General features: G+C 34.7%; 1 protein-coding gene across 1 annotated transcript in view; it reads left to right on the top strand.

The window, feature by feature from the left end:
* EDIL3 (EGF like and discoidin domains 3) overlaps window positions 1–22,571 on the top strand; it is a 387,262-nt gene that overhangs the window by 342,175 nt on the left and 22,516 nt on the right. Inside the window, exon 10 of the mRNA XM_019746385.3 lies at window positions 22,189–22,344. Coding sequence (XP_019601944.1) covers window positions 22,189–22,344 — 156 coding nt within the window. The remainder of the gene's footprint in view (window positions 1–22,188; window positions 22,345–22,571) is intronic.

Genomic DNA, 22,571 nt, shown 5'->3' with positions numbered 1-22,571 from the left:
TTTTACAATGTCAAATTTCACTGTTGATGTTATAAAAAAATAGAGTTCCTTGCAGGTCAACTAGTTAAGGAAAGGAAGTGGGAGTAGGCCAGTTGCTATAGAGATTCCAAACTAAGCTGTGAAAATGAAATGTGCAATACAGGAATAACACTAAAAGCAAGCAACATAAATGTTTGATAGAAAGAAAAACTTCAGAATCTGAAAAATACAGGATAAGTTGAAATGACATTGCATTAGAAATATGTGCTATATAGCACATATTTCCATTCACAAGTATAGATCTTTACTCTGGAAAGAATGCAGAACACTCATGCTATCCATTCCCCACGCTGCCCTGTGCCCTTCACTTAACCTATTTCCTCCATCATTTTCTCTATTACTTGACTTCTAATCATTTCATCAAGTCGTCTTTCTGACTCCTCCTATTATCTGGTGTACGCGGATTAGTTTTCTGTTGCTGCGTAACAGATTACTACAAATTTAAAAAACGCATATCTATAATATCACAGTTTCTGTGAGTCAGAAGTCCAGCTACAGCTTAGCTGGGCCCTCTGCTCAGGGTCTCAGAAAGAAGCGATTGAGGTGTCAGTTGGGCTGTATTCATATCTGGAAACTTGACTGGGGAAAAATCTGCTCCTAAGCCAATTCAGATTGTTGTCAGAATTCATTTCCTGGTTGCTGTATGAGGGCCCAGCTGTTTTGTTGGCTGTCACCTGGAGGTTTCCCTCATGTCCTAGAGGACACCTTTGCTTATTAGAGGTCATAGTCTCCTTCTAGAGGCAACCCACAGTTTCCTGCCATGTGGATTTCTCAACATGGTCTCTGAATTTATCAAGGCAGCTAGAAGAAACTCTAGCTTCAGTCTGCTAAGACAATCTTGTATAATGTAATGTGACCAAGGAACTGAAAACCCATTATCTTTGCCATATTCTGTCAGTTAGAAGCAAATCACAGGTCCTGCCTGTACTCAGGAGAGGGGAATATACAACAGTGTGAAGAACAAAGAGGTTGAAATCATGGGACAACCCTGAAGTCCTCCTGTCACACCTAAAGTCCATACTTCAGTCAAATACCTCTTAACAAGCTCCATTTATTCTTTAATCATTCTGTATCCTACCGTGTTCTTGGTCTCCTTTCACTCATAGGACTGATCCTAAAGCACATTCCGTAAAGACCCAAAAGACCCTTCAGGGACACGGTATCTCCCCTTCTCACAATATAAGGAGCAATACATATTTCAAGACAGCATCAGCAAGGGAAAAAATCAGAACAGTCTTCGGCCAGTATATGTCCTCTATCTGGGAGCCATGTCCATTTTGTAGAGCTGTTAGCAAAGCCTCATATTTGGACAATGGGAACGGAGGCAACCCAAACACACAGTGGGAAGGTGGGCTGGGTGGGGGAGCAATAAGGAAGTCACTGAGATTCCAGATTTTTATCTAGTGGGACTAATCTTTTCTTGCATCTGGAAGAGCAGGTAGGGGAGGAGCCGCTGCTTCTCTTTGCTTAGCATTTGTTAACACGTAAAAGGAAATATGTTTCACCACACAAGCTCAGTTCCTAGAGTTTAAGTACCAAAGGAAGAACCATTACTCCAGTGCTAGGGATTTAGTCAATTATCCTAAACTACCTGGAAGCCAAAGTAAGCAATCTGAAGTTTACTTTTTAACCTGAGAGCAATTTGTGAATTACAGCCTTAATAATTGATTTTGTTTTTTCTTAAAAATCATCTTCCCATGACTTAAAAGGACACCCTCTCAAAAGATTCTCAACGCGAAAAGCTGACCACTTCTACAAACAGTGGTACTTGTTCTTGGTCTAGGATTAAGAAATGTCATCCTTGGTGGTCATTGTATAGCTGCTATTGCTCTTCATTACATCTTTATGATGGATTTTAATTTGAGGTTGTTTTGTTTCTAAAAAACTCCACTGATATTGCTCTTTAGGAACAAACATACTTTAGACTAAATATAAAGGAAAATTATTAAAAATATATCTTGGTATAGCATTTTGTAGAATATTTACAGAAATATTTTCATACCTCATTTGACCCTTAGAACAACTATATAAGGAAGTCAAGGACAAATGCTATGAAACCCATTTTATAGGAGAGGAAACAGACTCAGAAAGGATACACAATTTTCTAGGGATACAAGACAAGAAATGACTGATGTCCCATTGAATCCCAGCTGCCAGCTCTACAGAGAGCTCTTCCATGTACTTCCTGGCTAGAACAGATGAGCTCTGTGAAAATGGGGCAGACACCAAATCTAGAGGGAGACGTTAAAGAAGGGCTGTTTTCCCCTTGCTTTTATGGGAGCATAGTTTTAATTGATCTGTTTTTTTGTTTGTTTGTTTGTTTTTTATTTCAAAGGAAAATACATTTAAATTTAATAAATATAAAACTGAGTGGATGCCATTTACCTTTAAAAAGGAAGTTGCCAGAGTCAGAAAAATATGATTAGTTGTTTCATGTGTCAATGGACTTGGTCATTATGCATTATTTTATCGAGCAGTCTCATAAGCACATAAATCACTTGAAATGTCAACATACAAATGTGTTGATTTTGGTTGCCTTCATTCTGTCATTATTTTTCTCCTCAAATATGAGAAAGAACCTATAAAGATAGTTTTCTGATAAATTTCAGTGTGAATTTGAAATGGTAATACCTAAACAAAGAAAAGTCTTTTCTGGGGGGAAAAAGCAAGTTGCAGACAAGTGTATCCTATGTAGTCACCATATCTAAGAGAGTTCTGGAGACATTCATTGTGTTCCAGTTTAGTACCTCAGCCCAGTTTCCATTTTGCTTTCTAGTAGACATTGGTTATATTATACCACATGTTATTTGAGAATGTCTAGTAAACTCTATATACATATATGATACCCAGTTAATTACTGTATTACATATAATAAACTATATGTGATATATAGTGATGTCTAGATATACATTCCCTGATAGGATCTATAAAACAAATTTTTGAAGCCAAAGAAATATAAAAAAGAATTTGTTGCATTATTATTTTCAGACTCTTTGTTGAATATGTAATTATTCCTCCTCAGAGACTATAACAAAAATGTGGAGGTTTGGCACAAGTGATGAGTCTGCATATGCTAGACATATATATAGATAATGAGGCAAAGTTGCAGTGACCATTTAAAAGATTAAGCTGTAAGAAACAAACACTTTGAAACATAAGCTACAGATACACAAAGGATATGCACTTTTCAGAAATGGAAAATTGATTTTTAGCAGCTTCTTTTTTCTACCACACCTAAAAGGTGATATAGGAAATTTCTCCCCCGGTCAAAAATCGGCTACATATTTTGACAAATAGCAAACATTAAAAAGCCAGCACACTAATGTTACCAGAAATTAAAGACAATACTACTTGCTAGTCTGGCAAAGTGAAAAGATTTAAATTTACACCAGACTCTATGAAAACATGCTACTTTTTAATTTTTTTTATTAGTTTCATGTATACAAAACACTGTAATAGTTATTATACCCCTCACAAAGTGATAACCTCCCTCCCCTAATCTACTACTCCTCTGACATCACATACAGCCATAACATTTTCACTGACTATTCCTTATGCTGTACTATTCCGTATCCTGTGACTATATACATATTAAATTGTAGTTGACATTCATTATTATTCAGCTTCAGCTTCAGGTGTACAGCGCAGTGATCAGGTATCTACACCATCCATGAAGTGATCTCCCTAATAAAACAAGTGTGCATCAAATACCCTACAAAATCTTTACAACATTATTGATTATATTCCCCAAATTGACTTTCCCCGTGGCCATCTTGTGGTTACCAACTGTGCTTTCTAATCCCCTCACCTTCTCCCTCATCCCCAACCCCCCAATCTATCAACCTTCAGTTTTTCCCATATGTCTCTGAGACTGTTTCTGATTAGTTTGTTCATTTATTCTATTCTTTAGATTCTGCATGTAAGTGAGATCATATGGTATTTGTCTTTCTCTGTCTGATTTATTTCACTTAGTATAATGTTCTCAAGGTCCATCCATATTGTTGCAAATAGTAAGATTTAATTCTTCTTTATGGCTGTGTGACTGGATTAAGACACTGTGGTACATTTATATAATGGAGTATTACATGCTACTTTTTAAAATGCATAAAATGCGACTGAAATACAACTGGACTCACAAATTATGTGTTGGTAATAGACTTTTATGTTATTGGAGACTCAACAAGAAGAAACAAAGCCATTTGGAAATGGGGTGGTCTATATAAAAATTGATATCTGGGGACTGCCCAAATTTAGAAATAAACATAAGAAGATTGAGAAATGAAAACAATGCTGAAGGATAGGCGTAGGCATTTTAAAAATAACCTAAAATCCAGAGAGGGTGAAGGATTTGTTCAAGTGGAATACATGATGAAAACCTAACTACCTTAACTTTTAAAATAGCACATTTAAGTTAAAGTCTAAATTCCTTAAGCTGTAAAGTTCTTCATTTACTAACTAAGGCCCTTTGCAAGTTAATTCAAACCTTGAAAGAAATCTCTTTCAAGATACTGTACATTTGCTAGTTCATTTCTCCTAATTGGAATTCCTGGCTCTCTTTTCTTCACTAACTCCTACTAATCCTGCAACATTCAGGCTCACCTGGTCTGGCTCTCCACTCCTTGCAGTTACTCTGTTTGGGCTGGGCCTCGAGGGGCCCACTCCTTTGTGCTGTAATCTATGCTGTGGGGACAGAGCCCCAGAAAGTAATTTCCAGGCTCTCGGCCTCACATAGAAAGGTGCTGGCTCAGTTAGTAAATGGCCATCAATGTGATTGGATGGCCATCAGCTGTGGCTAGTTCGCCGTCAGCTGTAACCAGTGAGCCATTGGCCACTAATATAACTGCCGTGGCTACGCTAGCAGAAAAAAATGGGGGGCTGGCAAGAAGATGGTGGCTGTGTCTGCAAGCGGCGCAATGAGGGTTGAGAATTGTGTCGCTCCTGTTTCGTTTCTCCAACCCAGCCGCCAGTGAGAATATAGTGGTATGACTCCCCTACCTATGGCTCCGTCGGTGTTCCTTTTTGGCCTCACCATGTCCTGCGTTCTTATGTGGGGAGCGGGAGCAGAGACCCCGCCGGCCGCCTTGCACGACATATGCTTATATGTGTCTGCGTCTCCTTCGACATCAAAGCTCCACAAGAGGAGTTTAGTAAACTGGGGAACAAGCACATAGTAGACACTCAGTGAATATTGGATTGATGTTTGGATAAACAGAGTATAAAAGAAAATTTAACTGAGGTGGTTATTATTAATTAACATGCAATGTAGGGAATCACAGAGATTTTCAAATGGAAAGGAACCTTGAAAATCTTCTAAACAAGAGGTTAGAAGGGAGATTACGTAATATATTTAAGGTTATGAAGCTAATGTACAACAGATTCAAGATTTAAATCCATGTTGTCTGGTTTTAGTTCTATATCATAAAGCATCTGATGGAAGAACCTTTATTATATAAAGTATGTCATGCTTATTTGGAATTTTGCCAAAATATAAAAAATTTTTGCAAATATTGGGGAGCACTTGATGACTGCACTCTTTTATAAAAGCCATTGTTTTATTTTTTTATTGATGCAGTGGTTTGCTAATTATTTTTATTTTTTAAATCAAAGAAAGTGGTAGTAAATATTTTACATGCTCATTTTTAAATCAGAGCACTTAGCCTCTCCTTCATGTTTCTCAGTAAGCATTAATCTTGTTTCCAGATTATTATTTTATTTCTGTATTGCAACCCTATACTTTTTAATATGAAATTTTATGTTTCACTATAAACCTTAGTTGACCCTAACAATTAAAAAAATACATCAATTCCAACAACAGGTGACTGAAAACAAATCAAATCTTAGTACTTAAAATAATAATACAAACCTATTCAAGCAGATTTAAAATTGCATGAATTAATTCACCGAATTTTTAGGTAATGAATTTAAAAATAATTTTACCTAGCACTAGATAGGTAAAATACATAAAATAATCAGCAAGAGAGTTGAAGCAGACATAAAATCAAGGCCAATTTACTGATTTGTAAAGACAGTTTTTGTGCTTTTTTTTTTACCCAATAATTTATTTTAGGTACAATAATAAGCAAGAAATTTTAGAACAGGGCATGTATGGCCTTTATTTATTATTTTGGTATACAAAAATAGTCCATTCCTCAAAGCTTCCTGGGCATTGCACCAACATACAGACACTACCATTAAGTTCAACAAAATCCTATCACTGAAAACCCACACTCTTACTCACAACCTAGAGTGAAGAAAGAAAATGAGGGTCTTTAAATAATATTTTGTCCAGCCAAAAGAATAACTTACATTTTTCCTAGCAGGTATATCACCAAGACTTCTTAAACTATAGCAATCATTATGCCAGAACAGAGAACAAATTCAATGGCCTATATTGATCACTAGATATTTTAATTATATTTATTTCTGATTATTTTTCTCTGGAGTAATAAGCAAACATGGGAATATAGCATACAATTAGCACAATAAAATGTCTCCAGACACAAGGCAGAAAGAGCCTTTTCCATTCCCTTGCATTCATCCTTTTATCTAGTCCGAGGTGGAAGAAATTAGAATCAAGGGAATGTTTGAGGAAGAAATCAAGGGAATTTTTAAATTGTAGAAATCATACTTTGCTTGTTTAGGGTGTGTGTGTGTGTGTGTGTGTGTGTGTGTGTCTGATCCTTGCTTAGTGCTATGATACATTACCCATGCAGGTAAGCCCTACTTCATTCACCTTCTCCTTTTATCATCAAATCCAGTCCCTTAGATGGAAGCTATCTGGGTGCGAAGGGGTTGCATTTTGTGCCAGGAACAGGTAGAGAAGCAGATGACATCTGCTGTAGCACTTTTCAGGACCCTCAGCTCTTCAGTGATCTGGATGGAATTTATCAACATAATTACCTTTCTGGCTTCTTACTTTTGCATGCTCCCAGCCCCCATAATGAGGGTACTACTTCTGTACTTGCACGTTCATCCCCCAGAGTCCCAAATCTTGAAGTAAATCTTATCCTAAGACAGAAGATGTGTAAAGACTTGTCATATGAGCTCTGAGTCAGGCATCATTAGATTGCTGCTGTTGCTCTCTGTTCCCCTCTGTTTCTATATGCAGCTTTAGACCACACTCTGGCTTGGTCTCCCAGTTGATCCCCTGCATGATATTCCATCTCTTCTTATCAGTATTCCCTGAGAAGAGAATCGAACCACTGAAGGGACATCATCTTATTCCCATGCCTCTGTTCTGTGATACAGATGGTCTACATGCTTGGAACTCTACCTGTTGGTGTCTGCTAGACATCTCCAAAACCCCTTGCAGTCTGCTTTTGAAACCTTCTCTTTCACACGTACTCTACTTCCTGTACAGCACTTCTTGTAAGACTGCCCTGAGATCTACAACTTTCTGCAGTAGCTCTGCTGTCTTTTGTCACTCTGGGGTCCCTGAAATGACATCAGCCAACCTTAACATCCTGTCTTCCAAGACACTCCGGATCAATGGGCCTGACAGCCTTGTTTCCTTGCTCCTATGTCTACTGTCCTCTGGTCTGACCTCTGCAGCCAATGTTGACTTCAGATTTGCATAGTTTACCTTTCCAGCTCCAGCAAGAAAATTCAAACCATATTGGTGCCCTTAGCCTCCTCGTTCTGAAACTTACTTGACAAAATGACATTGGACTCAATATCCTACAAACTTCTACTTGACCTAGGTGTGTAACCCACTCTTATTCCTGAGGTCTGTCATTGGCTGACAGTTTGGCGCTCCTTATCTTGATTTAACCTCTGATTAAATTGAGTGCACAGTGCAGAAAACAAGGAAAGTCCCTGTCCTTTCACTTGTCAGATTGTCTCTGGGATTTTTGTTCTCGTTACCACTCTTTGAATCTAGGGATCTTTACCCCATTCTGCATTACTGACAAAGCATTAAAGTAATTCTCACTAATGTTAATCTTTTCCTGTCAAAGTTTATACATACTACACAGTGCTGCCAAATTCATAGTGCCATGGAGTATAAATATGAAATTCTTAATGTTTTACTTTAAACTTCTCTCTCAGGAAAATCTTTTACTTCACTCATTTTTTTTTTAGATGTTTACAAATCATTTTTTCCTTGCTGCTTATCTATGAAGAAAAGTTGTCCCTGCTGTATTTTAAAACCTGTGTTCTTGACCAACCTGTTTCCATCTTATCTGTCCATGATCTAATAAGCATATTCCTGGATGCCTAATATATATACACCTTACAATAAACTTGGAAGATGCAAAGATATAAAACATGATTGGAGCATTCAAGGAGCTCAACATCTAGCAGAAAACAGACATTCATAAACTGAGTACTGTGAACACAATATGATACATTGTGTGGTATATAATGGAAGGAGATGCTAAAGAGAGCAGAGATTGATAGTTGGGAAAAAACACTTAGAGTCCTTCACATTTGCATTTCACATGAATACAAATATAGATGTATTAATTTTGATGTGGTAATTGACATATTAATTTTGGTCCATTTAGTAATGAAAAAACAGAAACAAAATTTGTTGACCATCTAGTTCTGTACTAAGCATCATACAGTATAGAAAAAGGAGGGGAAGAGGGTGGAAGCGCATGTCGGGAAGGCAATAAATATTTTTTCAATTATTTTTATTAAATTTTCTTACTCTTATACATGATTTTCAAAAATCTTTAAGTTTCATGGGTTAGATTTTGTAAATCTTATAATAAGAAAAATGACAACATTTGTAGGAGATGATGTAATTATATTTAGTTTCCTTACCTGTCATCTGTCATTATGAAAAACTTAGTTCTGTAGTATAATTTATGAAATATTGCATATTTCATTATTTTATGTTTATATAATTTTCCCATAGTTATTTTATGCCAAAGGCAGCAAAAATGCAGAAATATGAAAACAAGTTACACAAAATAAATTCAGCCAACAGAACAGAGTGATTCTTTAAAATGAATGTTCATTGTTAGTGGTATAACTGCAGTAATAAAAAGAATTCATATGAAATGCCAAAAAATAAAAGGGAGAGCTTCAATGTTAAACACTTAAGTATACTAACTTTTGTTAGGCCTAGAGTTACAATATTGTGGGCAAGCAGACTTTCTTTAAAAACATTCAGAAGTTGCCTAATTATGTTACTTTTCACTCTAAGATTTAATGTGTTTTGAGGTGATACTGCAAAACTATGTAGCATCAGTATTACTGAGAAAATTAGATATTTTAAAAGATGCTACCCCCTCCCTCACCCCCACATACTTCATAAGAAACAAAGTCAAAAATACAAAGATTACTTAAGTCCTTTCTTAGGGGGTGCGGGGGGGGGGGGGAGTCACAATATAGTGTGCTTTTTTTAAATTATAAAATATTTCAGTCATGTTCAGAGAACAATGTAATACCCAAATTTAATGAAAGTTAACATTTTGCCATATTTACTATATATATATAAAGATATATATATATATATATATATATATATATATATATATATATATATATACACACACACATACATATATATAAAGATAGATTATCAAAATATATTTTCTTAAAGAAAAATAGCAACCTGTATGGTCATGAAGGATCAAACACAAAAGAGAGATTAAAAAAAGAAACCCTGAAAAAACCTACCATCATTAAAGATTTCACCACTTTCAGAAAACGTATACCCCCTATGTTACACAAACTATTCCATAGAAAACAAAGAGAGAAGGCTTCCAAATTCCTTTATGAAATCTTAATTTCCTGGTACCCACGCTGGGCAAAATTATAAGAAAAGAAAGTGGTTTAACAACTTACTTGTGAGCAGAGATAGAAGAGTCTCTAACAGAATATTAGTAACTCAAATCCATCAAAGCTTAAATAGGTTTACTAATAAAGAAGAATTTATTCCAGGAATGTGTACATTGTTCAAATTTAAAAAAAAATACTTAAAAATATCTGCTAATGTTAATCACCAAGAGAGGAAATTAAAGATGAAGAATGTATACATCTTGCTGGTAGGAGTGTAAATTGGTAAAATCATTTGGAAATTATCTGGTCTTATCTTACAAAATTGCACATTCTTATACTCAATAACCAAAAAAGTCCACTCTTAACTACACAATCACACACACACACACACACACACACACACACACAAAAAAAAAATTTGAACAAGTATACCAGGATATAAGTACATGAAGTTCAGAACCGATTTTAAAAAGCAAAAACTGGAAATAATTAAGTACTCATGACAGTGGAATGGGTAAATGCATTGTTTTATATGCACATGTGGAATATTACATAGTAGTCAAAATAAATATACTTTATCTAGGGGTCCATTCATATCTAATAAAGCTGAGTTTCAAAATGGAAGGAAATAATTAAAACTGTAGCATTGGGTAACCTTGGTTGGGAGAAGCAGGAAGACAGAAGATGAGTATGTAGGCATTGTCAGTCTTAGGGTTCTCTGGGTGGTTGAGTGTTGGTTTTACGGCTGTTTATTGTGTTCATTAGGTATGATCATCTCAATATTAGCACATGAAATTCATCACGTATTCATGAATTTTAATTTCTGTACCAAATAAATATAGAAGGGAAAGTCTTTAATCTAATAAATGTATCTACCAAAAAAATGCTATATGTAAAAACATGCTTAGTGAAGAAATGTAGGACACATTCTTTTAATGTGTGGGTTTTTGTTGTTGGATATTTTTAATTATTGATTCCATCTTAAAAATACAACCACATTAGTTGTTGTAACCTGAAAGTTTTCAAAAAGAGTATTATTTCAGAATTATTCTTCACAGTTTAGCTTTCAAGTGTCCCCAGCAACAGTGATTATTTCTTGTTCCTAAAACATAATCTCTGCGTGACAGTTTATGTTAGTTGCTGTTACTTTTTAAAGAAACTATTATTCTACAAAAGAGTAGTAGACGATGCATTAACAGACCACGTTTTTATCATAATGCAGGGTATTAAAAAAGTAGTACACTAAATATGCGACCTCTGTCCCAAGTGTCCCCCTCCCCTTAACAAGACTTCGAAAAATAATTTGTCGAGCCTATAGTGATTCTGTTTAACATACAGATGTGTCAAATTCTGATTCCTAAACTGGTAATTATTTCAGCAGTTTTTCAAATGTACCAGATTTCTCCATGAGGGGAAAGACATGCCAAAATAACCTCTTGTCATACAAAAAAACACATAATCAAGAGACAGATCTTGTGAGTTGTTTATGAGGATGAACCATTTTTTTATTTGTTTTTTTATATTTTCTTGCTGATTGGCTCCATTGAAAATGATTTTCTGAAATTATACTTTTAGTGTTGTTTTAATAATTTCTGCATGAGTCCTATTTTCTTTAAATCAGTATTTGAATTTCATTAAAATATCTTTGGCTATCAGGATCCTTAAATACTTATAATATCAAATAAAAGAGAATTGTATCTCTAATTTTGTTTATTTCACTTCTTATTTTATTTTATTTTATTTTTATTTTATTTTTCTTTCTTTGCAAATTATGTTTAAAATGTCAGCAGCTTTGTACCTAAAGTCCCAGATGGAATATCAAAGACAGTTATTGAAGAGATGTTCAACCACTGGGGAGTGTCGCATGAGATTCATTTAAATCTATAAATGACCCTTCAGTGAAGTGAGCTATAACTTAGGGAGTTTTTAAAATCTTGAATACATAGGCAAAGGAAATTAAATAAGTTTAATATAATGAGTTTGTTCCAAGTGATTTATTAATTCCTTACCTAATTTAGGACTGTGGTTTATAAGCTATTTTACAGTAATTGAAAATATAGTGCATGAACAGTTTTAGTGTTGAAGAATGTGATTTTAAAAATACGAGATTGTTTGGAGCTGATTGCAAACGAAATGAGCCTTTGTTCTGAGACGAGCATATCCAAGAGTCCCTTAATATAGTGCCACTTCTCCAAAGAAGCTAAGTAGGAGCATCTGATTGTTTACATGCATCCAAGAAGAACATTATTTTATGAAAGTTATATACTCTGTATCCAAACCATAACATTATAACTTTTAGGAATATGTCTATTTTGGGCTTCATTATAGATAGATATATCCAGGCCATATTGTACTGTGGGACTTAATTAAAATGTCTTCATTAGATAGTCTCCTGATTTTTATCAGCATCCAGCTCCCAGTTTTATATTCTGCCACTTAATAAGCTCAAAAGACCTTGGACACTATATTAAGGAGAATAAATGGGAAATAAATATTGAGACCTAATGGAGAAGTTTGATGAGATTAGAGTTTCAAGTGTACAACAGCTGCTCTTTATTTCCACTTGGGAGCAAAACAAGTGGAAATTAGCATCAATAACAGCAGAAGAATATAGATAAGATATTTATACCATAAATACATTAATATAAATAATAAAACATGCTGATTTTATGGATATTCAATGAGAAAGTCTATACCCATGGCTTTTAATGAGGCTCTCTCAGGCGCCAATTATAATTTGTGGTGACTGCTGTACCGATGATCTGGAAGCCCTGCCAGATCCACGGGAGCCTGACTTGTCCTTCTGATACAAACAAAATGCTGACAGTGTTACTGACCATGCATTTGAATTCAAATAATTTGTATCCTTTTTATCCATACTATATGTATACTCTGTCCTTTGGACAAAAGGTTTTGTTTTTTTTAAAGTTGCCCTTTAGGGCGTTCCACTTCCTGTGTCAAGGGGTCTTACCCCTGTAATCTGCAGACATTTCTCTTCATGCTGAGCCATCTCCCCCCATTTCCCCTCCAATCACTTAAGAACAGCATGCTGACCTGGGCTATTTTTCAACTGCTGACATTGATGGTACAATTTCCCAAAGCAATTTGAAGCATGTACCTCATGTCTGGTTTCTGAAAGGCCCCTTTCCACTTCCTTTTGTAAGGACAAGCGGGGAAAAGGTGACATCTAGGTTTCTTTGCATGTTGTTTTTCTTTGTTGCTTTAGCTTACATATCAATCACCACAAAATATGCACATATCCAGTTAAGACTGAAGAATCTAGAATTAAGGCTCACATGGTCTAATGAAACTAAATGATATTTAAGATTCAATGGATGATTTGCAAATCGTAGGAATGGCAAAGTTTTATATTAACATAAAATGCATAGCTCCTCCAGCAAGCATGGTGCATAAAATTATGTTGTCCATTCTGTCCACTTTCCTACCTTTCAAGGGTCTTTTAATATTTAAGATATGAAATGTGATTTGCCACAAAGGCAGTGTACTTTGTGGCTGTTTTAGTCTCAGAATTCTCATGATTTTCATTTATTTGTCACAGAACAACAAAAAAGATTTATGTAAATGTACATATTGACACATATTTGCGTATAGATTATTTATGTTTGTAAATGTCAGTCTCTAAAATATGTAATGATTATACAAAATACGAATGACTTTGATAAAATTGTATTAAGCAAAGTAGCTCTCTTTGAAGATATATATTCAAAGAGCTTTTCAAGTGAAGAGTCAACCAAATTCTGGATTCTGAAGTACATGCAATTTTGATCACCATTCAATGAATCTTGAGCTTTACAAAAGATGCTGACACAATTTTCATCTAGGCTCTCCTCTCACTGTGCTATCAAAAAGCACTAAATAATAAACTATTTTAAATCCTTCTTAAAAGCTATGTTATTCTTTTCTAAATCACATGCAAATCATTCACCAGTAATATCCTTTGTTTTCTACTTCATTTGGGCTTTGGCACTGCTGTGATTAAAGTATCTGAATAATATTTAGTGGATATCATTATGCTCTAATCAAAGACTGGTACTATCTCCATTAACCAATTAATAATGACCTATCAATTTCAGACTGATCCAATGAACCAGTGCTCTGAATTCTTAATCATGGAATATGTCAAAGTTCTCAGCCAAATCAAAATCAGGCTTGAAAGATAAACAAAGGAGTTATGTTAATTCTACTCTCCCAGGGTGATCTTATTTTTGATGAATTCAGCAGAAAGTCACTTGCAATAACTTAACAAGAATAGTATGATTCTTTTCCCAAATAATTTTCTAACTTTTATATTTTTCTTCAACCATGTTTTCTTCTTTCTCACATAGAATTTGGAAAAATTGGGTAAGAGCTTACCTGTCAACTTTAGTTACTTGTAACTATAACTGAGAATATTTTTTCAAAACAATGCAAAAAATGAAATTTGTATAGAATATTACAAACATCTGCTCATTAAAAAAAAAAAGAACAGAAAATCGCATTATTGTCCCTATATATATTGTGGGTTAAGTGAGTCACCACAAGATGAATAGATTCAGTCTTTTTAATAGTATTTTATTAACTCTGAATGTATTTATAATTTTGGTTGTTTTTATTTTTTAAACTTCTTTGGTATTTAATGAGAAAATCTTTGTAGATGGACTTTCATTTAGAACTATTTTTACACAGGGAGTTTTAATGAAGCCTAGTTGCTTTTCTCTAACGTTTCCCTGAAAACTGCATTTGGAAGGTTCCTCTGGAACTGAGAGAGAAAATTTGATTTTAAGTGTTTCTGTGTTGAGCTTATGAGGATATCATACCCTTTTACTATATTCAACGTCTGAGTCATGACTGCTGCAGCCTTTGATTCCCTTCCCATCATCCATGACTTATACATTCAAATACATGCCAGCTGACGACTTTCCAGGCTCCCTGGGCAGAGTCCCCTGTAACGACAGTGTGGCGATTCCAGCATCTGATGCAGAACAGATGCCAAGACCAAGAGCCTGCTCTGCGGACGAGAGTAGTCACTTTACTGCAACCAGAAACTGCATGCAGTGGCCAGTGTTCTACCTCCCAATGTCCCGTCACACCCATTTGCCCCATAATACAAACCTGGCAACATAGAATCTGATATATTTGGGCTATATCTTCGCTCATTGATACATTCAATATGTATTTATTGAAACACCTTGTATATGTCAGGTGCATGATGTACAACAGAGACCAAGTTTGCCTGTCCTGTGATCTTACACTGGACAAGAGAATACTTTGGATTTTGTATTATTAAGAAAATAAGTTATCCTTCCAGAGGAAAAACAGCAAGAGTAGGAGAGGCTCATTCTTCAGACCAGCCAAGCTGTCCTGCTTAAATGTCCGCTGGGCATTAGTAAACAAGGCTGGAGGCAGTGTTCATATCTGAAGGTCAAGAAGAAAATTCTCACAACTGCCTAATAGATGGTGAGGGGCAAAGGGGAACCTTTATGACCAGTGTGCTGGCAAACACCAGGGCCATTCTCTCTCTGTTCAAGTAAAGAAAAATAAAACAAGGTGATATGAAGCTTACATTTAAATATGCAGAATAACAAAAGGATAGACATTATTCTAAAGGTGTGAAGAAAAACTATGAAAGTAGAAAATTGTTTACAGAAACAACCAATGACTAGAATGTATATTGAAGTAGTTTCTTAATGAGTAATAGGATGAGATGAATACTGAGATGATGACGGAGTTATCTTAAAGAATAATGAATTTCAAGGAAATGTAAAAATTTAGCAGTAGAAATTACATTATCAAAAATAAAATCCATAATATTAAGGACAAAATGGCAAAACTCTGACAATGCAAAAGAAAATAATAAAAAATGAAAAAAAACGAGTGAGAAATAATATGAATAGGAAAAATCAGAACTCAAGATCCAGTCTTTGGAGAATTGATCTTCCAGAGAGAGACACCAAAAGAGGCAGAAGCAATGTATTAAAATATACGACAAGACAACCTTTTGAGCATAACTGTGTCTCCCAGAAATGAGTCTACAGCTTGAATGGGAACACTTTATTCTATCCAAAATGAATAAGAGACTCTCACCAATATATATTCTGATATATGTTTATGATGACAATGATGATTAGCAGTAATAATTTGAAGAATAAAGAACAAATATTGTATTAAGTTGATACAAAAGTAATTGAGGTTTAAAAGGGTAAAAATAATTGCAAAAACCACAATTACTTTTCCACCAACCTAATAACTATCAGCCATGTAGGGGGGGGGAATATTTTATTCAACAAAAGGTGTTGAGAAAATTACTTTCTTTAAGAAAAGTATGAACCTTATGTCACAAGTTCTAATCACATAAAGCCAAGATGGTTTAGATGTGGAAGGGAGGGAGGGAAGGAGGTAGAGGGGGAAGAAAGAAGGCAGGAAGAAGGAAGGAAGGAAACTTAAAAATAAAACCCAGAGGAAATTATAGGAGAAGATGTAAATCACTTTAACTGATCTAATTAAGTAGAAGTTCTTTTCAGGCATACAAAAAAGTGTAATCACAAAGGGAATGAGAAATAGATTTGAGTATAGGAAAATTAAAAACTTGCATGTCAAATACAAAATTATTTGATGGCAAATTAGGAAAAAATGAAACACATATAACAGAAGCCAATGTTAATATTAATGTTATACAAATAGTTCTTAAAATTCTACAAGAAAATCTCTAATCCAATAGATAATAGATAAAGGACATTAAAGAGACTATATGTACATATTATTAGTAAGACTGAAAAATCAGAAGCATGTAAATTTAAATATCACCATTTATGTACATTCAGTGAAAAAAATGCCATTTTTCAAATTGTCAAAAATGTAAAATTTTATAAAACATAGATTTGGAGAGTATGTAGAGAAAAATCATATACTGAAGATGGAAGTGTATCATCTTTCTGGAGACAAATGAAACAATGTGTATCACATTTCCATTGGTAGGTCCTTCATGCCTATAAGGAAACTTATAGGCTTCCTTTGCTCAATGTTGCACCATTGAGCAAAGATAGGTATACATGGAAGTTCATTCTAGGTTTTTACTGATGAAAAGAATTGGAAACAAATTTAAAGACTATCAATGGGGTACCCGTTAAGTAATTTTCTTGTTTACTTATGTATCCATGATCCAGAATGTTACACAGCTATAAGTATTATTATTTATTTGTAAAAATATTTCACAGTAAGTGACAAAATGTAAATTATAAAACCTCATGTATACTGTGAGTTTATTTTTATGACAATATATGGGAATAGCAAATGTCTGAAATGTGAATATCAAAAGATCAACAAAAATTAACTTTGGATAATAGAATTACACGTTATTTTATCTAGATTTCTTATGTCTTTGGACCATCAGAAATTTTCACAATGAGTGTTTATTACTTTTATGTTTGTAAAATAAACCTATTTTTTCATATTCTTTGACCAAATAACCTTAATTTTATCCTATGTAGATGTGATAGGTGGCCAAACGAAAGGACTAGGATGTCATGAGAGTATTACTTTTAATAGAAAAATTGAGGGTAAAGGGAAAAGTAAATGTTTCACAGTAAATAAATGATTGTGGCAAATCCTTAAAATAGCTTGTTAGGACAGAAAAATCATTTATTGACCTAGATAATTACTAGTGAAATATTTTTTAAAAACAAGAAACTAATTTACCTGCAAATGTGGACTAACAGTGTAACCAACATCTGATAACTAACAATCTTGTTCAGATGCCAAGTACAATTAACTATGTGTCTTAAATGTACCTAGGATTATATACAAATGTTTCATGTAACGTTGAGGTAAAAATGATTTATTAAAACCAAAATGTCCAAGCATTTTGCCCATCATTCAATTTTTAAATACTAAGTTTTTTATTAGCTTCAAAGTTATTTCTGTTTAATGTTTTAATTTTAATTACAAATCTCTATGAAGTTTTCAAAAATGTAATCCAAAATAACTAATACAACCAAAAAGCAAAAGCTAAAGTATTTTAGACGCAGCTGAATGGTATCTTTCTGTGATAAATCCCTTTGGTCTCTTTGTTCACTTTCCTGGCACACTGATTTATCTGCATCACGTTTCATTTTCCTCACCCCTTTAAGAACATGTCCATGAAAATCAGCTGACTTCCATACTCTTTTCTATCTCCTTCCAGGGAGCCATCTGTCAGGGTGTTATGCAAATATCTAAAATATAGTTTATCTTGACCTTTCTCCAGCAAGTGCTTTTAGTTATTCTACACTGTTTTTGTTTTGTTTTTTAAAGTTAGACACTACATAAAAATAAATATATATATATATATATATATATATATATATATATATATATATATATATTTCACTAAGACATTACAGGATGTGTTACCAAAAAAAAGTTATATTCCTGCATAACCCTTCTGCAATGTTAAGCCTCTCTCTATATGTATCCCTCTTTCTTCACATCTTTAAGTGATTTTTCTTAAAGGAAAAATCACTATAATTTGGAATTTAATTTTCTTTTCTAGTATTATTTTAGAACCATTTCCCTATTGTAATATGATCTTAACATTCAAACGCACAACATTCCATACAATTAATTATATTATTTTTAGTTAACTGTTTCACCCATAAACAGGAATTTCAATTGTCTCAAATTTGCTCTACTTCAAGTAAAGATGAAATGACTATCTTTCTATATATCAAAATATACTACGATCCAGAGGTTGCTTCTAGGACAATCTGGCCACCCCATTTTCCTATTTCTATATTTATTCTTCTGAGACCAACATTAGATTCTTCCCCCAGATTTATTTACTGTTTGTTTCGAAGTCTTGTATAACCCTGACTATATTCTTTATATCGTTTTACACACTTAAATATTATTTCATTTAGTCCTCATAAATCCTATGAAAACTACTATCCTCATTTTTCAGATGAAGAAGTTGAGCTGTAAAGAGATAAAGTACTTTGACCAAGGCCAGATAGCTAGCAAGGGCAGAGCCAGACTGGGAAGCCAGACCATCCAGCTCCACTAGAATATGCTGCCTCTCGCAATCACATTCCTGCAGGTCAGAGAGGAATTTTAACTAGTTGCCTTCCCCAGTAAAAGCAGGTCGGTACCACCGTGACACTGTGTTTCCTTGACCAGTAATGTTATCTTATGTATAGACATAAGAGAAAGGCAGTTAGCATTTCTGCTATGATATATTGTGACATCTTTAGCTATGGGTTGATTCTTATTCATAGAACATACTTAGAAAGTAGGTCTAGCTCAATCTAGCAAAACCTTTATTGAGGGATCGTTACATGCAAGGCACATTTGATACAGATCTAGATACGAAGTGAAATGCACTAAGCCAAAAATCTACCCATGCGCCAGCTCAGTGCCCTAAATAACCTGCTCTACTTGAGCCAAACCTTGGGAGGTGAGGGTCTCAGACAGCAGAAGGCTTTTTGTCCAATATGTTTATAGTGCAACTTTAACTCAAAAAATCTACAAGGGTGCAGAGTGGTCCTGGGCTATGGGTAGGCATAGGTCCAGAGGAACGGACTTTCCTGGGATCATCCTGTGTGCTGCGCACGGAGGGGGACATGTCCGTGAGTGTCTCTCGGAGTGAGATCTGTGCATGCCCTATTGTAGCAACCTCATGTGAAGTGTGGGATGCTAATTATTTTTACTGAAACAAGGTTTGCAAGGCCTGGGAGTCTAAGTTTCATGTAGCATATCTTAGGACAAAATCCAGCTTGAAACAGATTGCTGACTATTTAAGTCGAGAAGTTGACTTAACTGGAAAAAATAAAACATTTCTAGATCAAAAGGAAGAAAAAGAAAAAAAAGAAAAAAAACTGGAGAAAGGGGAACAGTTAGAGTGGGAGAAAAACATATCTGTTAGAAAGAGCCAAGACACACAACTTAAGGAGAAAACATCTCCACCCTGCAGGAAACCCAGCTGACTCTAAGAAATACACTGAAAAATAGATGCTATAAGACTCTTCACTGCGTCTTCTCAGCTAGGACTTATAGAAGGTCACGGGGTGAAGAACCTAGCCCTGGAGGTGTTCGTATTCTTGGTGACAGTTTAAGTTCCTAAGTGTTTACACCCTTGATGGAAAACAGTGAGTCAGAGTACTGTTAGACTGTTGTTTTTATTTTGTTGTGTGTTTTTTGTGTGTGTGTGTGTGTGTGTGTTTCTATTAATTGAGTGTCAACAACATCAAGAGCACTTTGAAGAATGGTGTCTATGCCTAGATGTCTCTGCACAATTAGATTTGGATTTCGGACAGCAAAAGCAATCTATATTTTTAAGCCCAGACTGTTAAAAGACAGGGCTGCTAGCACACCTCGTCTTGTAAAGCCAGGATTGTTTTTGTCTCGGGATTAAAGTTGCTGTTAAGTTTGAAGAGTGTGGCAAGAAAGCTTTGAGATTCTCCAAAATTTTCTGAAATAGTCACAGAGAATGGGGCGGGGGAGGGGAAATTATTGTTTAAGAATCTACATATATGTATGGTGGGACTTTGACTCAGAAAGATATGGATTTGAATCTGGGATCCCTCCTTTACTCACTGTTTATCTTTGGATCATGCATCAAGTTATGTTAGGCATCTATTCCCCTCATCTCTAAAGTGAAGAGAATATTGTGTAGGGTTGTTGAAAGGATTAGGTCAGGACAGACATGAAAGCACTTAGCACAGTGTGAAGCAGCAACAATTTCCTTCCCAAGATATTATAATTTGCCATTCTGCATGGCTGCTGGACACCAAGATGTTTCAGAAGATCCAACACGTGTCTGGAAAATAGCAAAAACAAAAGTACAGTATTTTATAGTTTTGTCAAACTTTCTTTTTTTTTTTTATTAAATTTATTGGGGTGACAATTGTTAGTAAAATTACATAGATTTCAGGTGTACAATTCTGTATTACATCATCTATAAATCCCATTGTGTGTTCATCACCCAGAGTCAGTTCTGCTGTTAGTGCTTCATTAAAACTTTCTAAAATGTTTTAATGAAGCACTAACAGTAGTTTTCTGTCTTAATCCGTTGTCCAATTTGAGCCTAACGTCATCCATGAAAGAATGTTTCAAAAAGTGAGCAAAGAGCCCATGTGAGTCTTTAAAGAAATATTCCTAGACTGTGAAACATTGGCAACTTTTTTCATATCTTTATTGATGAGCATCTATGTCACTACAGATGCTCTGTTCGGTGCATTCTCATAGCTCCCTGCTCATTCCTGGCCTGTATCTGACCTATGACTGTCTGTTTGTGACCATGTACATCTCACAGGATGGAGAACCTGAAATAGAAACACAAGGACATAGTGATTGAAAGCCACCAAGGTCACACGTGGGATCATGACAGTTAAAGATGATAAGATCAAGGATGTAGCAGGGTGCTTAGTCGTAGGAAGTAGGAGGAAGTAGGTGGCTATTGTAAGAGGAGAAAGGAAGCCATAGATCAAGGAAAGCTAATGAAACAAAAAGTAAAGGTCTTATAAGAATTGTCCATATGGAAAACAAAGTATTCTATATATTTTTTTAAATGAGCATCATTAGACGTAAGACCAGGCACATGAATTAGAGAACGAAGAGGGAGAATACTAAAATAGTAACTGTTATGTATTCTTCTTTGATTAAAAAAATCCCTATCTTTTGTATTTCAATTATATTTTGATGAATTTAATGCTTACCAAATCACCATGGGTCTTACTCCCTTTAACTATATATTTTGCAGGAATGGACACAGCATGAACACAGATCCCACAAATCATGGACACATATTTTAATACTCCTTCAGTTTTGAAGAATATTTGACTTCCTCGTCAACATTTTTAGGATTGTAGTTTTCTGAAAGATAATTTTTATTAGACGATGATTATTATTACTCCATTATATGTTGCTGAACTGATTAAAATTCATGGAAACAGGGTTGACTTTTTATTTAATATTTAATTATGAAACATCTAACATCATTTTTGTTTTTGAGGTAGACACAGCTATAACTTTATTCTTATTATTATTGAATTGACCAGTAATGTTAGCAAATTGAATTATAATACAAGCTCTGGGAGATAATGATCAGTCTCAAGAAGGTCAGCCTTACCGGTGCTGTACTATCTCAGTTACACAAAACTGCACAGCTAGATGAATCTCTTTAATATAAAATTGACTTATAGACTGAAATGATCATCATTTTATTTTTAAATGGTCGAAATGGCTGTTCAAGTGTTACACTAAGTTCACCCAGTGGCAAAATCAAAATTACAAGCCAATAATCGACTCAGTGATTAGTTTCGAAATACAAATAATCAATGAGTTTTTGGCTTTAGCATACATAATTCTTAAACTTCTGAGTTCAAGAGACTTGCAAGTTCATAATGGACTCTATTGTGGCATTTAAAGTATGTTTTTTCCTTTTTTTAGGTAGATCTTCTGGTCCCTACCAAAGTGACTGGCATCATTACACAAGGTGCTAAAGATTTTGGTCACGTACAGTTTGTAGGCTCCTACAAACTAGCTTATAGCAATGATGGAGAACACTGGACCGTATACCAGGACGAAAAACAAAGGAAAGATAAGGTAAGTCATCCAGGTGGTTTATAACATGCAGAGGTAAAGGATTACATTGGATCCAAGTTTGATTGAATGAACTATTTATACATCTATATTGAAAATAACAGGTACATGCATTGAAAAATTTGTTAAGTAAAAAACTTTAAAGAGCGTCATTCTATAGGAGTTTTTAGTCAAAGAATGTAATGGTACAACCTATGGAAAAACAAGTAGCTTTATTAATAACATTTTCC

Source organism: Rhinolophus sinicus, chromosome 3 (genome assembly GCF_057876585.1).
Source record: "Rhinolophus sinicus isolate RSI-liver-muscle chromosome 3, RSI-T2T, whole genome shotgun sequence".
Lineage (NCBI taxonomy): Eukaryota > Metazoa > Chordata > Mammalia > Chiroptera > Rhinolophidae > Rhinolophus > Rhinolophus sinicus.
This window is presented reverse-complemented; position numbering and strand designations above follow the sequence as displayed.